Here is a 25,990-nt window from a genome sequence, read left to right as displayed (position 1 = left end):
TGACAATTCCCAGACAAATCCCTCTTCTCTGGGAACCTCTGAGAATTGTAGCTCTGTGAGGGAAATAGAGGGGTCTCTTAACAACTCTTAGCACCCCTAACAAACTACAGCTCCCATGATTCTTTGGGGGGAAAGCCATAACTGTTTCACAGCCACTACTGGGAAAACCACAGCCAAAATTATGGTTGTATGATGTATGGAAGTGAGAGCTGAACCATAAAGAAGGCTGATCGCCAAAGAATTGATGCTTTTGAATTATGGTGCTGGAGGAGACTCTTGAGAGTCCCATGGACTGCAAGAAGATCAGACCTATCCATTCTGAAGGAAATCAGCCCTGAGTGCTCCCTGGAAGGACAGATTGTGAAGCTGAGGCTCCAATACTTTGGCCACCTCATGAGAAGAGAAGACTCCCTGGAAAAGACCTGGATGTTGGGAAAGATGGAGGTGCACAAGGAGAAGGGGACGACAGAGGACGAGATGGTTGGACAGTGTTCTCGAAGCCACCAACATGAGTCTGACCAAACTGTGGGAGGCAGTGCAAGACAGGAGTGCCTGGTGTGCTCTGGTTCATGGGGTCACGAAGAGTCGGACACGACTAAACGACAACAACATAACTGTTTAAAGTGGTGTCCTGCTGTGTCAGGGGACCTCGGTACAGGGAGCCTCTGCCTCTCATCCTGACCAGCACATCGCCCAGTGAGAGCAGCAGCAGCAGCGGGTCAGGTGAGAGAGAAGAGGAAGTCAGGGGGTTGGAGGCATAGCTGCCAAGTTTTCCCTTTTCTCGCGAGGAAGCCTATCCAGCATAAGGGAATTTCCCTTAAAAAAGGGAGAACTTGACAGCTATGGTTGGAGGAGTCAAGGCTTGGCAATGTTAGTGAGCCCTTGCGCTGCCCTGACCAACAGGTGAAGGGGAACAGGCAGCCCCTTCCGGCACCTGAATTAAGGCGCGCCACCAAATGTAAGGTCGGGAAGAGGCGTTTCGGAGTGCCCAAGGTCTTATGCTGGTCATGCAACAGGAAACGTCCACTCCCGGATTCTGCGAGTGGCCAAGAGGAGGTCATGTTTTCTGTTATCTCTGCACTGTAAATACTATGCACAATAAATCTGTTAAAGGCAGGACGGACTCTGGCGTCTTTACTCAAGAGTAGCCACACTACAGCCCTGACACGCTGCTTTCAATGTCTGGTGTGAATGTGGCCTAGGTCAGTGTTCCTCCACATCAGATGGGAGAGGACGGAGCATCAGTGCTTGTCTTACCATGCTAAGAGTGGCCTTATCCCACGGGCTGAGACTCAGGTACTTCCTCTGGCGCTCCTGAGTACAAACAAACACAAAGCAGAGATGGAAAAGTGAAAGGCAAAACTGAAATCGGCCGTGCCTCACCTGCAATGCCAACATCAGCCCATGATCTAACAACCCCACTTAAATCTACCCAGTGCTTAAATGTGAACAGACTCGAGGTCGAGATGTTATCCTCCAAGCTTAGTTTGCTGTCTGTACAATGGGCCCACTAATGCCTGCCTGCCAGCCTGGGATAGGGGCATTGCCAGGGTGGCTGAGATTGCTGCTGTAGGAACACCGTATACCCCTAGAAGTGCTCTTGCAGTAATCAAGTTAGTAATAATAGTAGTAACAACAACAATTTTACTATTTACCCAGGGTTGCCCCAGATAAACAAGATGTAGCTAAAGAAGATGTAATGAAAAAAATCCTAAAACAATGGTGGAGCACTGGTTGAAGGCGGCTGATAGCCTTCACCATCATTTAGGAAATGTAGTACAGTCGTACCTTGGAATTTAGTCGCTGAACGTTTTGGCTCCCGAACAATTGAAAACTGGAAGTGATTGTTCCGGTTTTTGAATGTTCTTTTGGAAGCTGAACATATGGTGGGGCTTCCGCGGCTTCTGATTGGCTGCAGGAGCTTCCTGCAGCCAATTGGAAGCCGCACCTCGGAAGTCGAACGTTTTGGAAGTCGAACGGACTTCCTGAACGGATTCCGTTCGACTTCCAAGGTACGTCTGTATTTCAAAGCACTTCTTACCCTTCCCTCCCACAGCTCCATATGAGAGCCTCTCTTACCTTCCTGCTGAAGGAGGCGAAGGGGTCCAGGCGCTCTTCGTACTGGGTGGAGTAGCGGAGCTCAGTGTCGTCACTGCCGCCGCCCTAGAAGAGACCCAAACATGGAAGTCAGGGTGAGTTTGCAGATGCGTGTTTGCTCTCGGATGTGTGAAAGCTACTGCCTCACTTCAAACGTCATGGTTCAGCTCAGTGGTAGAGCAGCTGCTCTACATGCACATAAAGTCCCAGGCTCAATCCTTCTCTGGAGGAAGTAGAAAGTTTGTGCATATTGGGGAGGGGGCGACATATAGCAACCTAAGCAAGTTGGTAGGTGGGAGAGAGATCCAAGCTTCACTGCTTGCCCCAAATCAAAGCATCTAGGGCAGGCATCCCCAAACTGCGGCCCTCCAGATGTTTTGGCCTACAACTCCCATGATCCCTAGCTAACAGGACCAGTGGTTCGGGAAGGTGGGAATTGTAGTCCAAAACATCTGGAGGGCTGAAGTTTGGGGGGTGCCTGATCTAGGGCCTCCAGTCCTAAAAGGGCAAGCAAACTTCCCCAGCGTGCCACCGTGGAACCAGTGTGATTCCTGCTAACTAGGCCACCTTTACAGTCCTCTATTTCAAGGGCTGTCAGAGGAAAGCTTTCTATTTGAAGTCATCCTGTGTTTCAGGGATGGGCAACCTGTGCCCCCCCCCCCCGATGTTGTTGGACTACAACCCACACTGCCCCTGACTGCTGGTCCAGGCAGGCTGGGGCTGATGTGAGTTGGGAGTCCAAGAATGTCGGGGAGCCATTGGCTTCTAGTCCAAAACCCGATTTAAAGAGACGTAAGAAGGGAGTACCAGCAGGAGGGGCCTTGAAGTTGCCCATCAACAGGGAACAGCTGGGCAGCAGATGGAGAAAACACACAGCTCATCTGGTGCAGCACATTCCTCCCCACTAGGGTGAATGCACTGTATTTCTGTTTAAATTATTTGTAATTCCACACCTATTTATATCAATTAGCCTGTGTGATCTTTATGCATATGCTTGCCCTTTCTGTGGCGATGCTCTCCTTCGTGTGTGTGTGTGTGTGTGTGTGTGTTTGATATGAGATGAGTTTTGGGCCACCCTCCTTTGGACGGGTGGGATGCTGAGAAGCACACCTGGAGCAGAGCCATTGTCGAGAGACGTCATGCAATAAACAGGGTGGTGCTGGAAAACGCTGAAGCAAAGCGCTTTGCTCTGCCTTTCTCTTCTCAAGTTGGCATACAGCCAGGGAGGGAAAAGTATTTGATCCCTTGCTAAATTTGCCTCTTTGCCCTCTGACGAAGAAATGAGCAGTCTCCATAATTTTAATGGTCAAAATGATCAAATACTTATTTCACTCATTATAATGCACATCAATCTCTGACTTTTGTCTTCTGGGTTTCTGGGTTCCCCCCCCCCAGTCGTTATTCTGTCTCTCACAGCTACAATAAACCTACCATTAAAATTATGGACTGGTCATTTCTTCGTCAGAGGGCAAATTGGCAAATTTAGCAGGGGATCAAATACTTAACCCCCTTCACTGTATGCTCTCTCAGCCAGGGTTGCCAGACTCAATAGAGGACAGGACTTCCGTGCCTTTAATTGCCCTGCTCTCTTTTGTGTCTGGAAACCTTAAAGAGAAACCAGCAGACCCTTTGCTTGGAAATTAAACAAAGGGTCTGCTGGTTTCTCTTTAAGGTTTCCAGACTCAAAAGAGAGCAGGGCAATTAAAGGCACAGAAGTCCTGTCCTCTATTGAGTCTGGCAACCCAACTCTCAGCAAGCACATTCCCTGAAGCCACTGGGTTACTTGGGAAGGGGAAGAGCTCTCTCTCCTGGACATGTGGAGGACCAGCGCTGCATGATGGAAGCTGAAGAACTTTGCTTCCTGGTTGTGCAAACGGGCTGGAGCTGGGAAAGTGCCCTCCAAGCCAACTAAAGTACTTTAATTTGTGATTATATACTACCCTGTCTCTGAAAAGGTTGTGCATGTGGGAACCCGCCGGCACCATAGCAAAAAAGGGAAACCTAACCAAAAGAAAATTCCTCCACCTGCCTTCTTCACCTTGGTATCAGCACTGGGTGCAGTGGAAGCTGATCTAGAGAACGAAAAGCACCCGCCGTTTCCCAGAGAGGGGGCATCAAAGCGGCCCTGCAGGATCAGGCCTCATCTGGTCCAACTTCCCATTTGCCTTGCTGGCCAGGCTTCTGGGAAGCCCACAGACAGGAAGACATAGCAGCCAGGGGTCCCCAATGTTGTCTCCCCCCTCAGTAGTTGTTATTTAGAGCTACGCCAGCTCTAGAGGCGTCTAGGACATCTGGTGCAATCGAGCCACTTCTGGGCCATTCGCACAGACAGCAAAATGAATCTGAACAAAATGGCTCCACAGGATTCCATGACCGGATCCTGCCATTCCCCGGTTGGGGGCCAGTTCATTCAACACATTAATGCACTGCCAGCCAAGGTGTGCTGAATCAGTGGCGCAAAGGACAGGCCCTGTGTAAACTGCTGCTACGCTGAAGCTGGCTGTCAAAATAATCGTGAAAAACCAGCTTTGCAAACCATCCGAGTGAGGCTGCTTCTTCCCCGGAACCTTCCCCAAGGAGATTCAGTTAGGCATCACCAAAAAAGAAAAGTGTGTGTGTGTGTGTGTGTGTGTGTGTGTGTAGATTATACATGCAGAAATAATTCCTGTAGTCTAAACAGAGAAACAATACGTCTCGCCCTAGTGTGGAAGAAGGTAGCAGGTGCCCCTGTGTATTGGGTATATATTTGAAAAGGATATTTCCCTGCAAATATAAGATTATTTTGTACAGTTGCATTGATCATTTTTATTACCCTCTGCTAAAAATTCACCAATGTAGGACATTGTAAGAACCTATGTTTTAAAGAAGCATTGTCCCTATTACATCTCCAGTGGCTAGATGACTTGAGACAGCCCTTTCATAAACAAGTGTGATGCCATTCTCGACAGGGCAGCCCACTCACCCGTCCGGGGTAGCTTTGCAGGAATTTAATCTTCTCGTAAAGCTTGATGTTGTCGGCTCTCAGGTTGTCCAGCTCGCTTTGGAGGGCCTGCATTGTATGCTGCATCATCCGGTTCTCCTGGCAGAACAGAGAGAGAAAGAAAAGGGTCAGAATCAGGCCTGCCTGAGCTCCTGATAAAAGGCACAAGCTCAGGACGGAGATGGAAGCTTTCATAGCAACAATGTGAGCACTCACTTTTTGCATAGCTCTTCTTCATTTATTTATTAAATTTATGTCCTGCCCCCTCCTTCCCAAAAGGAGCCAAGGGCAGCAAACACAGCCTAATAATAATAATAATAATAATAATAATAATAATAATAATAATAATAATAATAATAATAAACAACTACCTGCCCCGTTCAGAGGCAGGCCTGTGTTTCTGGAAATATGCAAGTCCCACCCTCGGGAAACTTGCAATGAATGCATTTGCTTATATTCAGAAAAGTATTCATATACCGCCCTCTCATGAACTATCAGGGCAGCGTGCAGCAATATGAAAACATCAAAAGCAGTGCAGAATGATCATCAGAATGACTGGCTATTCAAGAAAGTGTTAAACCGCGGAACAGGCCTGTCGGCGGCATAAGAAGGTTTCCAAGAGACGCGGTCCGGTGGATACTTCCCCATGGCAGGGTCCCAGAGAGACTCGTTTGATCAGATGTCCGTTTTCATTTCCACTGCCTTGGTGCTTGGCCAGGATAGCCTTTTCAAGATGGTGGCCCAGCTGCCATGACCCCCGGCTGCGCGGCTCAAGAACCTGCAGGGCCAGCCCATGTCCCTGCTGCCCTCCAGGGATCCTTACCGCTTCTAACTCGTGGTTGCGTGCTCGGAAGCGCTCCCTCTGGCTGGAGATGATGGAGAGGAGGGAGTCCATCTGGCCCTCTGGAATCGGGGTGCTTGCCGATGGTGGGTAGCCTAGGAAACAGGTCGGATTACAGGATAAACATTGAAACCCACAGTACTCCTGTGGGCTCATACACTGCAGTCAGTAAATGGCTATGTACATCTCTTACTTTCTTTTATTCTTTCCTTTTCAACAACAATGCCTTTTTTTGCCAATTATGCCATTTTCCATCATAACTTAGCTGGCCATTCCCTACCGGCTTCCCCCTCCCTCTGCTTTTTTTTTTGGGGGGGGAGAAACAGCCCTTAGAGAACCTATGAGGGTTTCTGCCCTCCTACCTCACCTGATTAAAACATAAGAAGGCACCACTGCCTCCTGTTGAGGTCACCAAAAGGAATCTAGTAGTTGGAGGCTGAGCCAGGCAGCCAAACGCTTCCTACAGAAGAGCAATCTCACCCCACGGCCTGGGCAAACAGGCTCTCCGTCTGCTGGCTAATTGCTTACCATAGAAAAGCGCTGTTGCCTCTTTGATGGGCTCAGGGATGTTCTCGAGGTTTTGAATGGCGGCACCCTTTGGGAAGGAAAGAGAAAAGGAGAATATGGATGCAGGAACGACACGGGAGAGTTTGCTCTTCTTTCCATTCACGACCAGATACTCGTAGGAGCCGAGATGCTATTGCTAATATTATAGCACCTCAGCCGACTGGGATCTCCTGGTGGAATATTTACACCTCCTGGTTGAACAGCAAAGACCAAATTAGCACCCCTGATCTGTAATAACTAAAGTGTGGATTTGAACTTGTATAACAACTCATCCTGGAGCATGGCTTCACTGGGTGCAGAGGGTAACTAACTCCACTCTCCTGGCCACCATTTTGCATCTGGCTCCTCCCACTGCCTGCCATTTTGAACCTGGCTCCCACTGGGCCACCTATGGGTTTGAGTAAGACAAGTCCTGAAGACGTCCTATGCCTTGCTTTGAACAACCAGGTTTCAGGAAGCATGGGATAATTTTGCATAGAGTGGTTTGTATTTGAAATGAGTGGTTTTGCCGTAATATATGCCAGATTTTTTTTTTTTTTTGTGTGTGTATGTATTACATCCATTACGCATTCAATTTATGTGTAATGAATTATTATGCAGAATGAAACAACAGGGCAGGTTGGGGACTAGCTGAAAGCCAAACGAGACAAGTCCGCTGGGAGCGGCGAGGCTGGGTCGAGACACATCGGAAAAGCATTTCAGCAAAATGCTCTGTAAACTTTATTATGGGAAATCACGTTGGCGAGAGACGGGACTCCACAGCGGCAGCTGGTGTCACAGTGTTATTATAATGAATATAAAACCCTTTTTCTTTACTAGTGTAGCTGAGTCCTGAGAAGGATGTTTCACAGGAAGGAAAACAGCAGGGGTCCACCTGCCCAGTCCAAATCAAGGCCCAAGGTGCAGAGGGGCTTTAAAACTTTGCACTCCACTGAGGTCCCTTTCTGGAATGCCCCGCCCCGCCCTGCCCACCGGACGCCTGTTCTACCGGTATGCATAAGAAGTAAAGCTCCCATGCTTTTCTTCCAATACAAACAGGAGGTATATGGAGCTGCTGATAGGATAGGAAACACAGAGGGATGCAAATACTGTATTTAAAGCACCCCCTCTACCCTGGTTCCCAGTCTAGTTCTGTCTCATGACACCATCTGATTTCTTTCCGCAGGGCCTGTAAGACAGAGCTGTTCCACCTGGCCTTTGGCCTGGAACCAACTTGATCCCCTCCCCCTCTTTCCTTTTTCTGTGATGGAACTCATATTTGGGGACTTCCCTGGCTTTTTTCTGGCCCACGCAGGATCAGTCTGGATAGTTGGCCTGGTGAAGACTTGATATTTTCTTCCCCAAACAGTTTTTGATTTGAGTTTCTATTGAAATGAGGCTGCATTTAAATGTTGCATTTAATCTTGTTTTTAAGCTGTATTTTAATCAATTGTTTTATATCCGGTGTGAGCCGCCCTGAGCCTGGTCTTGGCTGGGGAGGGGGGGGGTATAAATAAAATTTATTATTATTATTATTTTTAGTTCACTCGCCACAGCTATTCAGAGGCACTCCTTTCCACTTGTGATTCCCAGCAGCTAGCCATGAGGGCTAGTAGCCATTCATAGCAATGGGGAGTTCTCCACGGAGGAGGAGACGAATATTATGAATGGGTCTCATCTGGCTTGGCCCCTGGTGGCTGACTTTGCTGCAAGTGAGTGGCAGCAAATTGTTAAAGGGGACTCACCTCTGCGTCGGGGCGGTGCATTGCAGACATGGACTGAATGGTGCTGAGGTCGTGCTCCAGTTTGGCAATCAGTTCCTTCTGGCTGGCAACTGTGGAGACGGCTTCGGTGAACTGGATTTGCAAGTCGGCACAGCGACCTGTGGGGTTGGGGGGGGGGACAAGACATGGTGCATTAAATAGGGACAAGTAACAATAGAAAAATAATTGGGATCTCTCACGCCTTGCGGTGGCAAGTCTGTGTTGTTATTGTTTTTGGAAGGGTATTTCCATGCATACAAACGAAGACAAGAAACGGGAGGGTGAGATTTAATAGATGCATAATAGATGTTGAGAGCCAGGGTGGTTGTAGCGGTTAGGGTCGGACTAAGATCTGACAGACTATGTTTCAAATCCACATTTGGCCATGACCTTGAGTGCCAGTCACTGCCTCTCAACCAGACCTACCTCAAAGGGCTGTTGTGGGGATTAAATGAGAGGAGGGAGAACTATATATGCTACCTTGGAGCTCCTTGGAGAAAAATTGGGATATAAATGCAATTAACAATAACAAAAATAGGGGCAAACTAAATATAAGTGACAACATGGACTTCTTGGGATCCCAGTGGACAATCACACACTTCAGATGGTCTGGCTTTCAGACATATTTGAGATGTGGCAAACGTAACAAAACCTTTTTTAAAATAGAAATTAAGCAGTGTGTTCTTGCAGGTGCACAATGGGCTGTACTAAAAAAGCTAAAACACCATTCTGGGTGGGATATTGCAAACAATAGAGAGCTGATTTTTCAGGCATGCCTCTCCTTGCTGCTATTTTTTTTGTTCCACATCCTCAGAGGGCAAAGATTCCCCAGGTCCATGGAGATAGACAGATAGACAGATGATAGCAATGATCCGCATTATAAATAGGATTGCCTAGTACAGAACCAGGCCACTAGAGGTCAGAGTTTCATAAGAAATACTGGTTCTCAAACCTTGGTTCTCAAACGCTTTGGTACTTCAACGCCGAAAACCCAGAAGTAAGTGTTCTGGTTTTCGAACAATTTTTGGAAGCCGAACGTCCAATGCGGTTGTCGGCTATTGTTTCTGAGGCACCTGCACCAATCAGAAGCTGCGCATTGGTTTTCGAACATTTCAGAAGTCAAATGGACTTCTGGAACGGATTAAGTTTGGCGCTTTTGTTTTTTCTATTCATTTTTTGTTTTTGTGACTGTGTAGAACCCAGTTCAGCTACTGATTGATTGATTGTGTAACTGCAGAAATGGATAAAAGCCCCCGCCCAAACAATGACTATCATCAGTGCAGGTAAGAAAAAAAAACTTTTAATTTTTATCGTCTACAATACTATTTTATTTATTTTATAGTACAGTACATTGATTATTGCTTTCATTTTCTGGGTCAATGGTCTTGTTATATAGTAAAATTCATGTTAAATTGTTGTTTTAGGGGTTGTTTTTAAAAATCTGGAGCCGATTAATCCATTTTGCATTACTTTCTATAGGAAAGTGCGCCTTGGTTTTGGAACGCTTTGGTTTTGAAATGGACTTCTAGAACGGATTAAGTTTGAGAACCAAGGTACCACTGTACAACCTTTTTTAAACAACAACAACACGACAGTAGCTTTCAGATTTTCAAGAATGGAATCATGAGGACCGGAAGACCCTTGGGGGCCTTAACCTCACTCTTTTTCCATGTGGACTCAGCTGCCACAACCCCCCCCCCCCGCATGCTGCAAAGGGTTCTAGGACATGTCCTAGGCGTCTGCGGTCACCACAGGTGGGGCAACAGCAAAGTCTCCTGGCCCTTCCTGTCACAATCTGAGCGCACCTCTTAGATTCTTAGAACATGCCCTTCCTGTGGCTGAGCACTGCCGGGGCAGCCTGGCGACAGTGGACAATGCTGACCTGCTTGTACCGAGCATGAGAAGTGGCGCCAGGCAATGTTGGGCACCTGCTGAGACCCACACCCCTGCGGAGGGGGGGGTGGCTTGTTGACCACAGTCCCTGCTCCTGTGCCTCCTCGATGCAGCTGTTAGGTGCTCCCTTGCCCTCTCTGGGCAGATGTGGCAAGACAGAAGAGCATCATTCACTTGTCTTGCACAACTGATCAGCTTATTTTCAGTGTTGCTGGTTTCCAAGCTCTGCTTAGGACCTCTCTTCTTAAGGAGAGAGGTTAAGCCAGGCAGGCTCCAGATTCCCGCCCCCTCCCCCAAAAGCATCACAGCCTGCTGGGGCAAAAGTACAAAGATACAGTGCAGCTCTCCCAAGGGATAATAATAAAGTATTATACAAAGATTTCCTTTACGAATAATAGATTTTTAAAAAAATATAAAAGTACTCGCCATCTATGAGTTCTATCATAATTGAGAATGTTCCATATAGTCTTAAATGAGCCAAACTGATGGCACCAAGTGGCTGTGTGCCCCAATCCTTGTGTATCTCTTTCCCCTGGCTTTTGACACCCGAGAAATTCCCAAGCATGGGATTGCATTATCCCACTCGACGGCTTGGAATCGACGTAGAGCAGGCACTTTTGTTGCACTCTTTTCGGTGCTTACTAAAAACAGTTTTGTTTAGACGAAGGCTTACACAGACCTGTAGAATGCTGACGTGTGTTTTAATCTGTTTTTAGTTTATTGCTGATTTTAATTTTTTTTAAATAGTTGCTTTCAACAGTTTTTAACCTGTAATTTTATTGTTTCATTCTTTTTATAAACTGCTTTGAGGGCTGTTGTTTTTAAATAAACAAACAATCAAGTGATGTAGAAATTATATGGAGGGAATAACTAAATAAAACATGTGGTTTTATGACCCACTTGAATCTTGTGACTGATTTAACTATTTTTAAAACTCGTTTTTAAATTTCCATAACCTGCTCTAGGACCTGCTGGTGAAGGGGAGATAACCATAACTATAACCACCAACAACCAGTAACCACCACCAACAAATAGCCTTCCTTTGGCACCAGCTCTGTCCTCTTTTTGTTGAGATTTTGGACTGGACTGAATGGAAATGCCTTCACCCGGTTGTCACCCTATTTGCAAGTGGTGAAATGAGGATGGGGGGGTGGCATTTTTGTGAATTTACCAGCAGCAGTGCTCGTGGCAGCTGCCATTCGTTCCCACAGAAGCCCCCCAGACTACCCCCACCCCAAAAGAAACCCTTATAGCTTTAGAGAAAATTTGGCTCAGCTATGATTTTCGACCCCAAGTTAAAGCAGTTTTGTTTGGGGATATCTGAGACCAATTCCGCTTGTTGCAGAGCCACGGACGGAGTGGGAGGCCCCAGCTGGGGAACCCCAAAGGGAAGAAGGCTCAGAGTTGGGGGGCTGGTGGTGGGATGATGAGTGGTCAGAGGGAGAAGACTGGGAGGAGGAGGTGTCTGAAGCTGAAGGGGGAACAGTGTTTAGTGAGCAGGAAGAGTCTGTGGCGGAGAGCAGTCCAGACTCAGAGGCAGCAGTAGAGAGGGGCCAAGAGGCAGAGTAGAGGCAGGCTGCTGAGGAAGCCAGGGGATCTCCCCCTCCTGCTGTCACCAGCTTCCCATCCCCTGCTGGCCTCCCAGAGCTTAGAAGAGGGGGGTGATGAGGGCAAAGTAGAGAGACAAGACAATGGAGCCTTGGGCTGCTGCAAAAGGACCTGAGTGAGGGAAGGACCCTAGAGAGTGACGGGAAGGCGGGGACCTTCTTGCAACTGCCTCATTGGGGCAAGACCTACTGGGATCACTAGGCCTGCACTGTTTTGGTTTCTTTGAATAAAGAGTTATCTTCACTGACACTGGGCGTTTTCTTGCTGACCTGTCCCAGACTCCAGCTCCTGACACACAGTCTGCCCAGTTGTGTTCCCCTTGCCCACCCCCTGCCACTGACTCTCTCTGTGTGCTCTGTTTATTGTTTGTGCACCTGTACGTATTTTAAATGCTGGCCATGCTAGTTGCTGATGTGGGGGTAGGCACTTCTGTGCACGCTTACTCAGGAGCCCCACCTGCTACATATTCAGTGGGTCCTGGATAAAAGTACATAGGACTGCAGCCTCAGTTCCTCTCCCACCTCTCTCCAAAGGATCGGACATAATATATCCATTTCCAATCCCCCCAACTGTCCTCTGAGTAGGTCTAGCCCTCCTTTTTTCTGTTTGCCCCTAGAATAGAACTTAGGAACATAGGAAGCTGCTTTACGGAGTCGGACTACTAGATCTCAACCTGCCCCCGCCAAGTTATCCCAAGGGGTTCGTAACTCTCCTCCAACTGGCGCTGGAAGGATTTCATCTGCTGCCCTTAGTGCTGAGATGGCAAGCACTGGAAAGCAGGGGAGTGAGTGCTGCTCAGTGGTTGGGCCTGGCCTTCCCTGCTTTCCTGCCTGGGGGGAACAGAGTCACTTTTTGGTGTCTCCTTTGCTTGTGGAAGTGCGTTGTGCTTGGGGTGTTTTTTATGTGGCACAATAAAGGGACCCCTGACCATTAGGTCCAGTCGTCACCGACTCTGGGGTTGCGGCGCTCATCTCGCGTTATTGGCCGAGGGAGCCAGCATACAGATTCCAGGTCATGTGGCCAGCATGACAAAGCCACTTCTGGCGAACCAGAGCAGCACACGGAAATGCCGTTTACCTTCCCGCTTGGAGAGGTACCTATTTATCTACTTGCACTTTGACATGCTTTTGAACTGCTAGGTTGGCAGGAGCTGGGACCGAGCAACGGGAGCTCACCCTGTCATGGGGATTCGAAGCGCCGACCTTCTGATCAACCCACAGCGCCACCCGCGTGCCCGTGGCACAATACATAGGGATTATTGGTAGGAGGCGGAATACACAGCATGGTGGCTTGAAGGCCCTTCTTTTGATTTAAGAACAGAAGATTTAAGCCCCATGCCCCATCTGGCCTAACATCCTGATTTCTCAGTGGCCAACCTCCCATTTAAAATTCCTCCCATCAGATGTCAAGGAGATAACTAACTACATAACCTTTAGAAGACACCTGAAGGCACCCCTGTATGGGAAAGTTTATTTATTTAAATGTTTAATGTTTTATTGTTTTAATGTATTTTGGAAGCCGCCCAGAGTGGTTGGGGCAACCCAGTCAGATGGGTGGGGTATTATTATTATTATTATTATGATTATGGTTATTATTATTATACCTGTGGGAAACCAGCAAACAGGATTCAAGCACAAGAGCCCTTTTCCCTCCTGTGGTTTCTGGCAATTCACAAACACGGCTGCCTCCAACTGCGGAGGATCAGCACAGCCATCAGTAGCCCCCTCCTTCATGAATTTGTCTACAGTCATACCTCGGTTTGAGTATTTTCAGTTTAAATCAGGCACCCCCAAACTTCGGCCCTCCAGATGTTTTGGACTACAATTCCCATCTTCCCCGACCACTGGTCCTGTTAGCTAGGGGTCAGGGGGGTTGTAGGCCAAAACATCTGGAGGGCCGCAGTTTGGGGGTGCCTGGTGTAAGTACTCTGCGGACCCGACTGGAACGGATTAATCCACTTTCCATTACTTTCAATGGGAAAGTTCGCTTCAGGTTACGTACGCTTCAGGTTAAGTACGGACTTCCGGAACCAATTGTGTTTGTAAACCGAGGTACCACTGTAATTCTCTTTTAAAGCCATCCAAATTGGAGACAATCGCTGCCTCCTGAGGGAAGGAGGTCCATGGTTTAACTATGCGCTTTCTTTTACCTGTCTGGAATCAGGGCCGGATTTAGGTTTGATCAGGCCCTAAGCTACCTTTATAGGTGATATTTTAGGGAGCAGGCTAGCAGGCGGGGCCCATTACTGACATCATAGGAGCCTCCAGAACACAAAGCACTGTCGCCGTATGTAGGTTTTATTTGTTTTTTTTAAACTTATATTTTGGAAATGTTCATCCAGTTTATTCCTTTAATTTTTTTTGCCCCCCCCCCAGGTGAGTGGGGCCCTAAGCTATAGCTTGTTTAGCTTATACGTAAATCCGGCACTGCTCTAGACTGGTTGTGTGCAGGTTCCTTAGTTGTGGCATTATTGGAAATTACTTCTGGTTCTTTATTGGGACAAATTCTTTGGTTATTCCTTTTCCTCTGGTTTAGGTTTTTTTTTGGGGGGGGGGCTGTTTGTTGTTCAGAGTGGAATCAGCTGCTTATGCTCACTAGCTTATAAAAGAAAAAGAAATTTTAAAAAAATTATACATAAAATAGAATCAAATTAATTGATATACAAATAGCTTTACTTTAATTTATGCAAATAAAGTATACAATTGATAGTACTGATTCTATGTGTAGGAATATATTAGTGGCAATTAAAACTTGGATTTCAGTTCTCTTGGGAATGATTTCAATGGCACGCACTTTGAAATAAAACAAAAATTGTATTTAGTTTAGTGATTGATTAGCTGGATTGTTGATCGTTGGTTATACTGGGGGGGATAAAGGAATGAATTTATAAATAAATTTTTATTTTTCATACCTTTTTGGATTAATTGGGTTTTCAGTGCGTATATTGAGGAAACAAATGAATTCATATTTATGAATGAATGGATGAATGAATGAATGTATACTTAATACCTTTTGGAATTAATTCCTTGGGTGGTTGAATGGTGGTGGGCACACTGGGGAGATGAATTTTTGCTGTCTTCTTTGATTTTTGGCACATTTGCAAATTTATTTGTGGAGGGCAAGGGGAAGGCAAAATGGGCTGCGGTACAATATGAGGAAAAGTGAATACGGAAGATATGGACAATAGCAAATATACTCCAGTGGACCTCCCAAAAGGGGCAGAGAGCTAGAGCATGTTCAAATGGAAGATGATGCTGGGATTTGGGAGCCAGTTTTCCCACACAGTGGGACGTGGGTGGCGCTGTGGGCTAAACCACAGAGCCAAGGGCTTGCCAATCTGAAGGTTGGCGGTTTGAATCCCCGCGACGGGGTGAGCTCCCGTTGCTCGGTCCCTGCTCCTGCCAACCTAGCAGTTCGAAAGCACATCAAAGTGCAAGTAGATAAATAGGTACCACTACAGCAGGAAGGTAAACAGCATTTCCATGTGCTGCTCTGGTTCGCCAGAAGCGGCTTTGTCATGCTGTCCACATGGCCTGGAAGCTGTACGGCGGTTCCCTCGGCCAGTAAATCGAGATGAGCGCCGCAACCCCAGAGTTGGCGACGACTGGACCTAATGGTCAGGGGTCCCTTTACCTTTTCCCACACACAGCACTCTTCCACCAAGTTGTAAACATCTCTTTTGCTGAGTGAAAGAGGCTTTCTCCCAGTGGAGGGGCACCTACGGATCCAACCTGCTCTCTCTCTCTCTCTCTCTCTCTCTCTCTCTCTCTCTCTCTCTGTGTGTGTGTGCACCAGGTAGGAGGAACCATTGCCCCCCAGATGTTGCCGAACTACAACACACTTGCTGGTACTGATGGGGGTTGTTGTTGTTGTTAATAATAATAATAATAATAATAATAATAATAATAATTTTATATAATTGAATTAATTCATCCTATACCTGCAGGTCTCAGGCCGGTTACAACACAAAACCGCAATATAAAAACAATATAAAATATAAACAATGCAATAACCCCCCCCCCAAATACATTTTAAAAGCGCGCTGGATGCCAATCAGACAAACATCTGGCTAAAAAGGAAAGCTTTCGCCTGGCACCTAAAGGTGTATAATGAAGGTGGCTTGTGAACCTCCCTGGGGAGAGCATTCCACAAATGGGGAGCCACTGCAGAGAAGGCCCTGTTCTCGTGTTGCCACCCCCCCCATACCTCTGGTGGAGGAGGCACACAAAGAGCTGCATTTCTGAAACGCTGGGGGAATCAAGTGTTTCCCTACCTATGGAAAAACACATATTCCACCCCCACTTTCTATTTAAAAATGAGCAAATGTGAATGATGGATGGATAGATCTTGCGCTGAAAAGGCCGCCGTCTTCCCACAATAAACACACAATTGTCACGTCCATCATATTTAACTCCCAGACGAGCCAAAACAGAACCCCCGTCAAAATGTTTGCTGCTTTTGAGTCCAGTCTGCCTGAAGAAAGACAACCTGCACGTCGTTATGTTTGTATAAAAGATATTTACTTCAATTATCACACCTAGGGTGCTAGTGAATTATAATAATACATCATGTGAGTTTCGTACAGTGATATTGCTTCTCCATATCATATAGGGACTGTTGTACAGTGCTGAGAACAGAACATTGGATGGCGGGCCCAAGATAGGAAGGAAATGGCGCCCCTCCCTCACGGAGGGAGGCCCCCCCCCACTCCGTCACAGCCGGCCATATAAAACTTTTTTTTTTCTTTAATAAACTTCTGAACAAGAAATAAAATGTTACAAAAGATGAAATCACAGCAACACAACGTGGGGGCTTCTCAAAGCTACTTGTACAAAAGAAAAAAAAGAAGACACTTTTTTGGTCAATTGGGTCTTTGTGAGGGTATTTCATTAAAATCTGTGATTGTGAATATAAGAAATGAGCGTCTAAAAACATCTAAGACTTAGTGCGTTACAGGAAAATAATAATAATAATAATATAATATTTATATATATATATATAAAATACTGCTAAAAATGTCGGACACCACAAGTACACGGGGGTAAAATGGAGCTTATCATCAATTTTTTTTTTTAAAAAAGAAAATATTCTCAGGAAAAAAAATACACCTTTTTTTGTTTTTTTTGTTTCGAGTTCATTTTGTGCTGTGTTAGTAGTCAGGGCAAGTCCAAAGGTTAGCCCGATAAAATGGCAAGTAGTTATTGCACAAATGCAAAAAACAAAAACAAAAAAAATAAAATATTCAGAGCGCCTGACCCGCTGGGAAGGTCTCCTGTGCAAGCCCCCAGGGTTTCAATGGGACATGCACACAAGCCTCTTGAGGCGGATCGTGGCCTTGACTTAAAATTATATATATATATATATGTGTGTGTGTGTGTGTGTGTGAAAAAGGGACTTCGGGGAAGCAAGCAAACAAACAAACAAAAAATTAGGTTGCCATTTACTTTGGATTTAAAACGTCCAAATTCGCACACATGACATTCTCAGAGTGTTGTCCACAGAGCAGAACACACAGTGCCTTTTGGGCAGGGAGGGGTGGGGTGGGGGGTGGGGGGGAGAGCGGCAGAAAACGGCTTTTGACATTGGAAATGCATAGACTATTTGGAGAAGAAAGAATTAACAATTCAAGGGGACGACACACCTTTACCAAAAAGCTCATTATTTTAAAAGAAGACCTTCCTTACCCCACCCATCACCAGTCCAAACTGGCGCAAGAAAAAATAAAAATAAAAAAAGGAAGGGGAAAGGGGTTGGGTTTGGCTGGGGGCCCGATCCACCTCCTCCTTGCTCTCCAGAAGTTAACCAGACATGTTCCCACGCGACTCCTTGTTCATTTCGATCCTGTGCAGTTGGCTCATGCCCAGTGACCCTCTGAGCACCAATTTGCTTCGGAGACTCCGAGGAAGGGCAGGGGTAGCATTCAGGGGGCTGGTCCTACTCAAAGTAGACCCACCGAAGTTAATGGATGTGAGTAACTTTATCGTTTGGCAAGCTCAAAGGGTCTGCTCTGAACAGGACCTAGTTGAATACAACCCCAGGACTCCCTGGAATCACCCTACGCGGTTTGCTAAATGAGCGGCAAGCCTTCTTCTGCACAATAACGGGGCTTTTTAAAAACAAAAAAAGCAAATCCCCCCCTTCATTTTCTTTGTTTCTGCCTAAGCTGCTGCCTCTCATATTACCTCCTCAAAGAACAGTTGCCTGCCATACCACTCAACTGTGTTCATCATTACAAATGGGCAGAGAAAGAATCCCCCTCGGAACTGGACCAATTAAGCAGGGTGGTGAAACACCACAAAAAGTCCAATTATTTAGTGTCTCCTTGTATTTTGACCACCATCAAGTGAGGGAGGTGGGGGAGTGAGAGAAGAGGAGAGGCAACTTTTGGATTTTTGCCTCAGGCTCCAAAACTTATTGGACTGTTCCGGCCTCCGTGGGTGGAGTCTCCTGTTCTCATCCCCATTCCCTCACCTAACAGCCCGGAGAATCAATTTCTACACAAACCCAAAAGCAGGTTGAGAGGCAAGGTTGACAGCTGCATGGCTCATGTCATCCTTAACCCTCACCTGAAAGTTTTCAAACAGAGCACATGACCAGTCATCTTCATTCCACGCCAGTCTACTTCTGGAGAGTTACTATGGCACATGGGGCCTGGTGAAGAGGCAATGGAAGGAGCAGAAGTTTCTTTTAAACCCCCCCCCAAAAAAACCCCCAAACAAACCACACCCCTAGGGTGAGACATCACTCACAGCATCACCAAAGTCAACACGCTCCGCGCTGCCAGATGTTAGCATACGATGGGTATTCTCACATAGCAGAAACAGACCTTGCAAATTTTAAATTTGGAAAAGACGCACTCAGGTGAAAGAGGAATCTCGCTGAGGAAAGCAGTCTCTCAGCTGAAAATACTTTGCTAGAAATGGCGATGAACTTTGGGAACAGCAAAAAATGCCTCTTCACGGACCCATTCAAGACTCAAGGAGGCTCAGAGCACTTTGTGCATTTGCTTCATTTCTTGCCCTCCCTGCCCAAAGCCGCGTCCTTCTAAACTCTCAAAGCAGAAGATCTTTAAATTAAAAACGATTTTATACACATTTACAAAGTATCCCGAATATACAAAGGAATGATATGAGTCTTGGCTGACCACCTGAGGTGCACGTCAAGCCGCGCAGCCACTCGCTTGGGGCAACGTTGGACGCACGAGTCACGCAACTGTGTACACTTGGGACAGATATGTGAGCATGGCCATTGAAGTTTTATGCAGGAAGCTCTGGAAAGCACTTTGGGAAATAATAATAATAATAATCTCATTTCATGTAGGAAAGGCTCAATGTTTGTGCGAGTTTTCGGGATGAAACAAAAGATACGATATGTTCGTGGTGCAGTTGATTAACAGAACCACTTCACAGATAAGTGCTGATGATGATGACTATAGAGGCAGAAAAGCAGATGTTTTCCATTTGTTTTTAACAAGTCCCAGTTAAACTGGAATGAACTTATTGTTAAGTCCCTTTCCCCAAGAGACTAAGGACGAGATGCTTCAGTGCCTTTAAAGGTTGCATAAGACAGGTTGGGTATCAAGGTGGGTGGGGTGGGATGTTTGAGCCATTAAGTGCCTAGCAGATAACTTGCATGATTGTGTCTATCAGGTAGAATCATAGAATTGCAGAGTTGGAAGGGACCTTGAAGGTCATCTAGTCCAACCCCCTGCAGTTGTAACTTTGTCTGTCCTGTCATAGCTAGGCTGTGTAAAAGGGCCGCCACAGAAGTACAGTTTGGCAGGGAATGTCCGCAACGCAGGTCTGCTCCCCAAATGGAGGCACAGCTATGTAAAATTGAAATTTGGTAATTACCACTTCAACTGATTGTAGTTACTGGCCTTCAAATCCATTGATGACAAGCTTGGAGGAGTGTTTTGCAGTCACAAATGCAAGAGGACAGATGATTACAACGCTTTACCAAAGGAAAACAAAATCGTGGCATGCAAGCAACCATGTGGCAAACCTTTCCTGTGCATCATTGTGCCAAGGAATGAGGAAAATCTATCCACACCTGTAAACGCCTAATAATAATAATAATTTAAAAAGCGGAGTGCAAAAAATTCTCCCTCGTTGCTTGGTAGGACAGTGTCTTACCAAGTGGTTACACTGCAAACTGTGGGACATAACTAGTGCCGGTGCCTGGCTATTTCGCATTGTAGGCAAGGTTATTTTGTGCCATAGACAAAGTAAACAATTTGCATTGTCCTCCCAAAATTAACTTGCAAGCAGGTGTCTTGTAGAAATGACATTCTTGAAATATTATCAGAAATTATAAGATATCACAAAAACTAATCTGAATAAAACTGTGCTCCTCAAAGGTCAGTACGGTGTCCCTCTGAGCAGTTGGCCCAATGAGAGTACCAGCCTTTTTGTAACCACTTGGTGAACGGTCATATGCTCAGTGTTCCTAATACGATGCCACAATTCCACCTGTAATTTCACCAATTATGGATGCCACAATTCAAAGACAGAGGAGCTCATACTTGCTAACTTAACATGTTCCATACAGGTTAGCTCCCTGCAAACCAAATATTTCTTATTGCACAAAGATTTAATGCATGCTATTAAGTGCTTTAGAAAAATTAGTGCCCCGACAACCCAGATTTCTGCATTTTTCTTGATGGATCCTGAGTAGATAAGTTATTCTCTGATATGTGATGAAATCCAAATCTGCATCATCTAGACTGAGAATGTGTAAGTGTTATGCTTGTTAAATTGTTAAATTGTTAAAAACTGGGGGTAGGGTGGGGGAATATCAAAGGAAGGAAGGGAAGGGAAGGGAATCCAAATCATTGGTTAATTTCAGGTTAGAAGAAGCTCACAAATGCAAGTTTGTGAAAGATGTAAACGACAGCAGAATTTAGGACTTTGGACAAAGGAAACAAATCGCAAAGCGAAACACAAACTTTCATCTAAATCTCCTAAATAAAGCTCAATATATCTGAGAATTACTGTATATATAAAAAAGTGTGTGAGAATAACCATTGCCCGTTACTTAAATATAGCAAGCAACTTTAAAAATGGGAAATACACGATCCGAATTTATTTTTTGAGGGGGGCCACGAAACAAAATGCATTATGGTTATTTGCTTTCTTAAAGCCATGAATTTTAAAGCTTCTCTCAGCCCTACTGGAATCAAGGAGACATCTTGAACAGCTTGTTGTATGCAGGCTCAGTATTTTGCAAGAGCATGCTTGCCTCCACCTTCCAAATCTCTGGAGCGCAGCAACTCACACGAGCTTCCCTCTTTGTCCAGCATGGACCCTTCCTGTGCGCAATTCCAACAGAGGGGCATCCACACACACTTTTTGTGCATGTGAAGCTGTCTCCCTCACCGAAGAGACCAGGGGAGCTGGTTCAAGCAGGACTTGTGTGTGCGCCCCAGTGCGCAATGAATCCCTTGCAGGCAAGAGTACTTGGTGTGTGCAACTGTGAGGAATAACTGGATCAGGGTGATGGGGTGTTAAAATGATGGGGGGGGGGCGGAAAGACTGCTATCCTGCACACAGGTGATGCATGCACAGCTACAAGCGGCATGGTGGCAGGCTAAGGCAGGGAAGGTCAGCTTTCACAACCGAGGCCTTTAAAATATGCAACCTTTCCCCCTTCACGGTTACAAAACCCGCATGGCTGCTGGTTATTGCAGAAGGAATCAGCACCCTAAGCGTTCCAGTGTCCGTTGGTGACATTTTAAAGTTTGGCCTCCTGTCCCTGCTCTGACATTATCCAGTTGGGTGCTGCCAATGCCAGAGGTACAGACGTCCTACATTCATAGTAACTCCTGCAGAATATACTTTGAAAACCAACCCCCATAATGCTTATTCCGCATATGCGGCTATAAAGACAACGGGTAAACAGGCAAATGCATTTGAATCTTCACTGCATCATTGCTAATGCAGCCAAACTATTGCAAGCTTTAACGATTGTTATGTTATTGAACAGTACAATCCTATGCAAGTCTACTCATAAGTAAACCATGCTGACTTCAACGGGACTTTCTCCCAGGTAAATAGGTATAGGACTGAAGCTTAAGGCAGATTTAACTGGAAGCAACCCTCACTAGACATGTTTGGCTAAACAACAGTACGGTAGTAACTTCCTGAAGAGCTGTTTAATAGTGGAAGTCTCCCTTGGAAGGTGGTGGATTCTCCTTCCTTGGAGGTTTTTAAGCAAAGGTTGGATGGCCATCCGTTATGGATGCTTTAGTTGAGATTCCTGCATTGCAGGGGGTTGGACTAGATGACCCTTGGGATCCCTTCTAACTCTACGATTCTATGATTTCTGAGTAAGCACGCACGGCACTAAGAGGCTTTTGCTACTGATATGAGTGGTAGCTTTTGTTTAATTGTGTTATCTCCAAAGAGCACCTGTGACATGCAAATTGATGGAACTGATTAGAAAGGCAGGTGGTTAATCTAGCATATGGGTATGGGACCAGGAGCCATGCAGATGTTCTTGGAATCCAACTGACATCAGCCCCAGGTAGCATGGGCAGTTGTGACGGGAGTTTAGAGTCTAGCAACATCTCGCAGGTCGCCCACCTCTGGTAGCCCTAGAAATTGCACAGTGACTACAAAGGACAAGGTACCTTAAAAGATGGTGGCACAAGTGGCTGGCAGGCTGCAGGCAACTTCACATGCTCATATAAGAAAATGCATGCCACCACACTGCAAATTCAAGGTGCCCCCAAGCACTTGTGTTTATTTCAGAAGTTTCATAAGAGTGGAAAATGAAGATGGGCAGTCCTGATAGGAAGTGGGCTGGCCATTACCAAAGATATATGCCCTGTTCTTCACATTTATATCCTGATTTTGCTATGCAGTTTGTGCAAAACCCTCTCTTGCTTGATAAAAAGCACTGCATGTTTCCCAATCCATTGAAGACTCTTATTCAGGCTTAAGCGTTGTGTGCCCAAGACGTGGAACAGTTTGTGCATGCCCAGGTCTAACTGCTGGCCATTCAAGGCTGTTCAAAGACCTACATCTTGGGTAAGTTGCGTTGATCCCAGCCATGTTCATTTGGAGTTGTTTGAGGAAGTAGGTTGTATAATGAATCTTCTTTTTAAAAAGGTAAGTAAATGGTTGAACCCTGCAAGAATGACACGAGTTAGGCAACTCATTCTATATGCAATAAGAAATGATCCATGCAACTAAATATATTATGTTTTCACCGGAGTAACAAGGATAGCAAACTGATTAAGGGGTTTAAGTACAGGTAAATGAATATTTCTGAATTTAACCAATTAATTTCCAATTAAAACAGGATGCCTTGAGTATTTCGGTAATGACTGTTGACTAAAGTAAGACAGGCTATTGCTTCGAAAACTATTTGAAGCGTATGTGCTCCCGCTGCTGGCTTCCATGCATGCTTATCAAGGTCCTTTTTGGAAATCTTAATACATAAATGAGAGATGCCCTTGAGTACATGGAGCCCTCATGTATGCAGTTGTGAAGACTGTGAACTGCATGGTACTCAGAGTTTGTAGCAGATCCAGGAGTACAGGCTTCCCTTCCAGACTAAAACCTTGATTTTTGGGGTGTGTGTAGTTTTTAAATTAATTAAACTAATTAATTTCTTCATTATGAAACTTATTACTTCAACAATTTCAGCCCCAGGTGCTAGCCACTTTTAAGTGTGCTTGTGCGATACTTTTCTAAGATGCGAAGGTCCACAATTAAATAATCTTTAGAGTGGGCTGCAAAGGGAGTTGTTGGGCTCACGGAGAGCCTTGGGATTCTTCTTCAGTGGAGTACTAGACTAGGCATTCAGATCACAGGTCACCAAAAGAAGTGACTCATTGGATCAGACTGGCGGCACCCTATGTATTCCTGCTCAGAAGCCAGCACTCCTGGGTCCAGTGGGACTTACTCCCAGGTAAGTATTCCACAACAGCCTTTGGGCACATAGGATTATATAGACCTGGGAGTGGAGCTTACTTAAGTTGCAGCCTCCACCTTCTCATTAGAGAAAGGACAAGGAAGGAAAGCAAACATGCAATGAGGAGCAGATCTTCGCATGTCACCCCTTCCGAGGCTGACTTTTGCGCAGAGGGATTGCTTAACGTGGAAAGCAAGAACACCTCAGAAAACGGAAGCAAACATGTAAAGTGGCAACTAAAATATTTGGCATTCTGCACAGGATGGGAGGAATTTTGGTTTCACTACAAACGGTGGCAAACGGCTACTAGATCAATGCACCAGCAAGTTAATGGCATTAAAAAGTCCCAGCAACGTACAACTGAGTTATAAAGAACCTAATTTCTTAAAAAGTCCCAACAACTGGGTGTGTGGCTTAAAAACATCACTCCACTACTTTATTTCAACGGATTGTTTCCACGCGATATAATTAAGTGCTTAGTGGCGCCTGAAACATAAGGCACCAGCAATCTGCTAGTCCTGTGGAGGAAATGGAGGTAGCCTTGTCCATTGGTGTAAGGCTGCTGCTCCTCTCATAACTAACCTTGGAGAGAGAAGACCTCCTGGATGCAACCCACAGGAAGTTCTAGTCCACAGGAGACCGACAGGAGAGCTGTTCTCCTGGTACAGGCCTGGACAGTGTTCACAATGTAGCTGGCCTGGGATGCATTTAGCACTACCCAGAATACAAGGGGTTGGATGCATAGAGCTGTGCACAGGAGGAGGGAGAGCAGCTAGCGCTGGTCCACAAACCTGGTCTGTTTAAGCAAGTGCTGTGATAGTGTCCATAGCAGTTCCCGAGCCCCCTGCTTGTGTACGAAGCTGGTTCCTCACTGCTTTGCCTTTCTTGCTCCAGGGCTAGAAAGGTTCTTCTTGCTCCAGGAATCATTCTTTGAGCTGGGGACACCTACAGGGCAGGGCACCCATCCGATTCAACCCAGTATGGTTGGCAGTGGCACCTAGCAGCCTCCCATCTTAAGAAGCCTCCCTCATTGTCTTCAAATAGGATGAGGAGGCCAAATTGGAAATTTTAGGTCCTAATAATAATAAGAATAAAAGCATGCATTGCTGATGTTGACAATTTCCTGCGTTTGCTCATAAAGTATCTGAACTCAAGGTGATTCTGCTCCAGGCAGAGTCTCACATAATCCAATGCATTTCTTGGAAAGCAAGGGAGTACAGAAATATTTTTAGTTTTGAGCAGCGGTGTGGCATCAGCTAACCGGCTTCAACAGGGTTCCAAGGGCATCTAAGTGGTCGTGGACATCATCAAGGAGGTGTGAACACCATTCCACCTGCCATCACCCCTTAGTGCTCAGAAAGGTTCTCAACTGCAGCCCAAGACTCTGAAACAAAACAACTTCCTTGGGTGTTTTCCTAAGGATTTCCCCAACTCTGAACTGCCAAAATTTGACAGTATTGGGGGCTTTTGAAATGGAGCACGAGAGACAGAACTGCGGTGACCTCTGATTGCTGCAATGCTGGTAGAGAATACATTTTAAAAAGAAGCAGCTCTCCGTGATGTTATTCTAATACTTTTTTCTCTTTCCTTTATCTGATTTGATTAACACTTAAGCTAAGAGTGAGATTTCTTTGCTGTTCAGTTTTTCTTTCAGAAGTCCACACAAAAAAAGCAGGGGAATCCTTTTAAATCGCAAGGGCATCTATTGCATATTTTTGAAGGGCATCTATTGCATATTTTTCTCTCAACAGCCACACACAGAAAAGGACTGTCTTTCTTATTTTGGAGCTCCTTCGATCTAAAGGTAGGGAGTGGCTTTTAACGAAGATGTATGGTCAAAATGTAACTGGAATTGAGGTTAAAAGTACCTTTGTCCTGCAACTGTTCGTCTGGGAAGTTTTCTCAGTCAGTTCTTCTTCAGGAGCTGTGTACTGATTAATTTGTCTTTTAAAAATATCCAACGGTTGTGTTTTAACTACAGTTTATCAAAATTATCAACCTCAAATTTAGAAATTTCTAACTCTTATTGCTTGCCAGGTAGCAAGGCCTTTGAGGTGTTTGCAGAAACGGGCTCTTCCAGGCCTCAGCCCAGGCAAACACAGGAAGAGCTGGGCCAATCTGCACCTCATCTAAGGAGGTGTCAGTAAATAGGGGTCTAACTATGGTGCTTTGATGATGCATAGAACCAAAGAGGTACTAAATTTCCCACATTCTTCCTGATGTCCTCACACCCCTTATGTGGAGCCCCGTTAAGTCAGCTGCCTACCTGCAAGAAGGCAAGTTAGTTTGATCTTTCAGGGCTGCAGGTTAGTGTTCCTCCTCTGAGATAAATTGACTTGCAAG

The 25,990-nt window shown here is 45.7% G+C and overlaps 1 protein-coding gene across 2 annotated transcripts in view; it reads right to left on the bottom strand.

Annotated features, from left to right (window-relative positions):
- CUX1 (cut like homeobox 1) overlaps positions 1-25,990 on the bottom strand; it is a 265,020-nt gene that overhangs the window by 4,973 nt on the left and 234,057 nt on the right. For both annotated transcript variants that reach the window (XM_035138890.3, XM_060268524.2), the window contains exons 15-20: positions 8,210-8,346; positions 6,447-6,513; positions 5,901-6,013; positions 5,060-5,176; positions 2,080-2,163; positions 1,258-1,314 (exon numbers count right to left, since the gene is read on the bottom strand). In XM_035138890.3, coding sequence (XP_034994781.3) covers positions 1,258-1,314; positions 2,080-2,163; positions 5,060-5,176; positions 5,901-6,013; positions 6,447-6,513; positions 8,210-8,346 — 575 coding nt within the window. The remainder of the gene's footprint in view (positions 1-1,257; positions 1,315-2,079; positions 2,164-5,059; positions 5,177-5,900; positions 6,014-6,446; positions 6,514-8,209; positions 8,347-25,990) is intronic.

Source organism: Zootoca vivipara, chromosome 14 (genome assembly GCF_965207765.1).
Source record: "Zootoca vivipara chromosome 14, rZooViv2.hap1.1, whole genome shotgun sequence".
Taxonomy (NCBI): Eukaryota; Metazoa; Chordata; class Lepidosauria; order Squamata; family Lacertidae; genus Zootoca; species Zootoca vivipara.
This window is presented reverse-complemented; position numbering and strand designations above follow the sequence as displayed.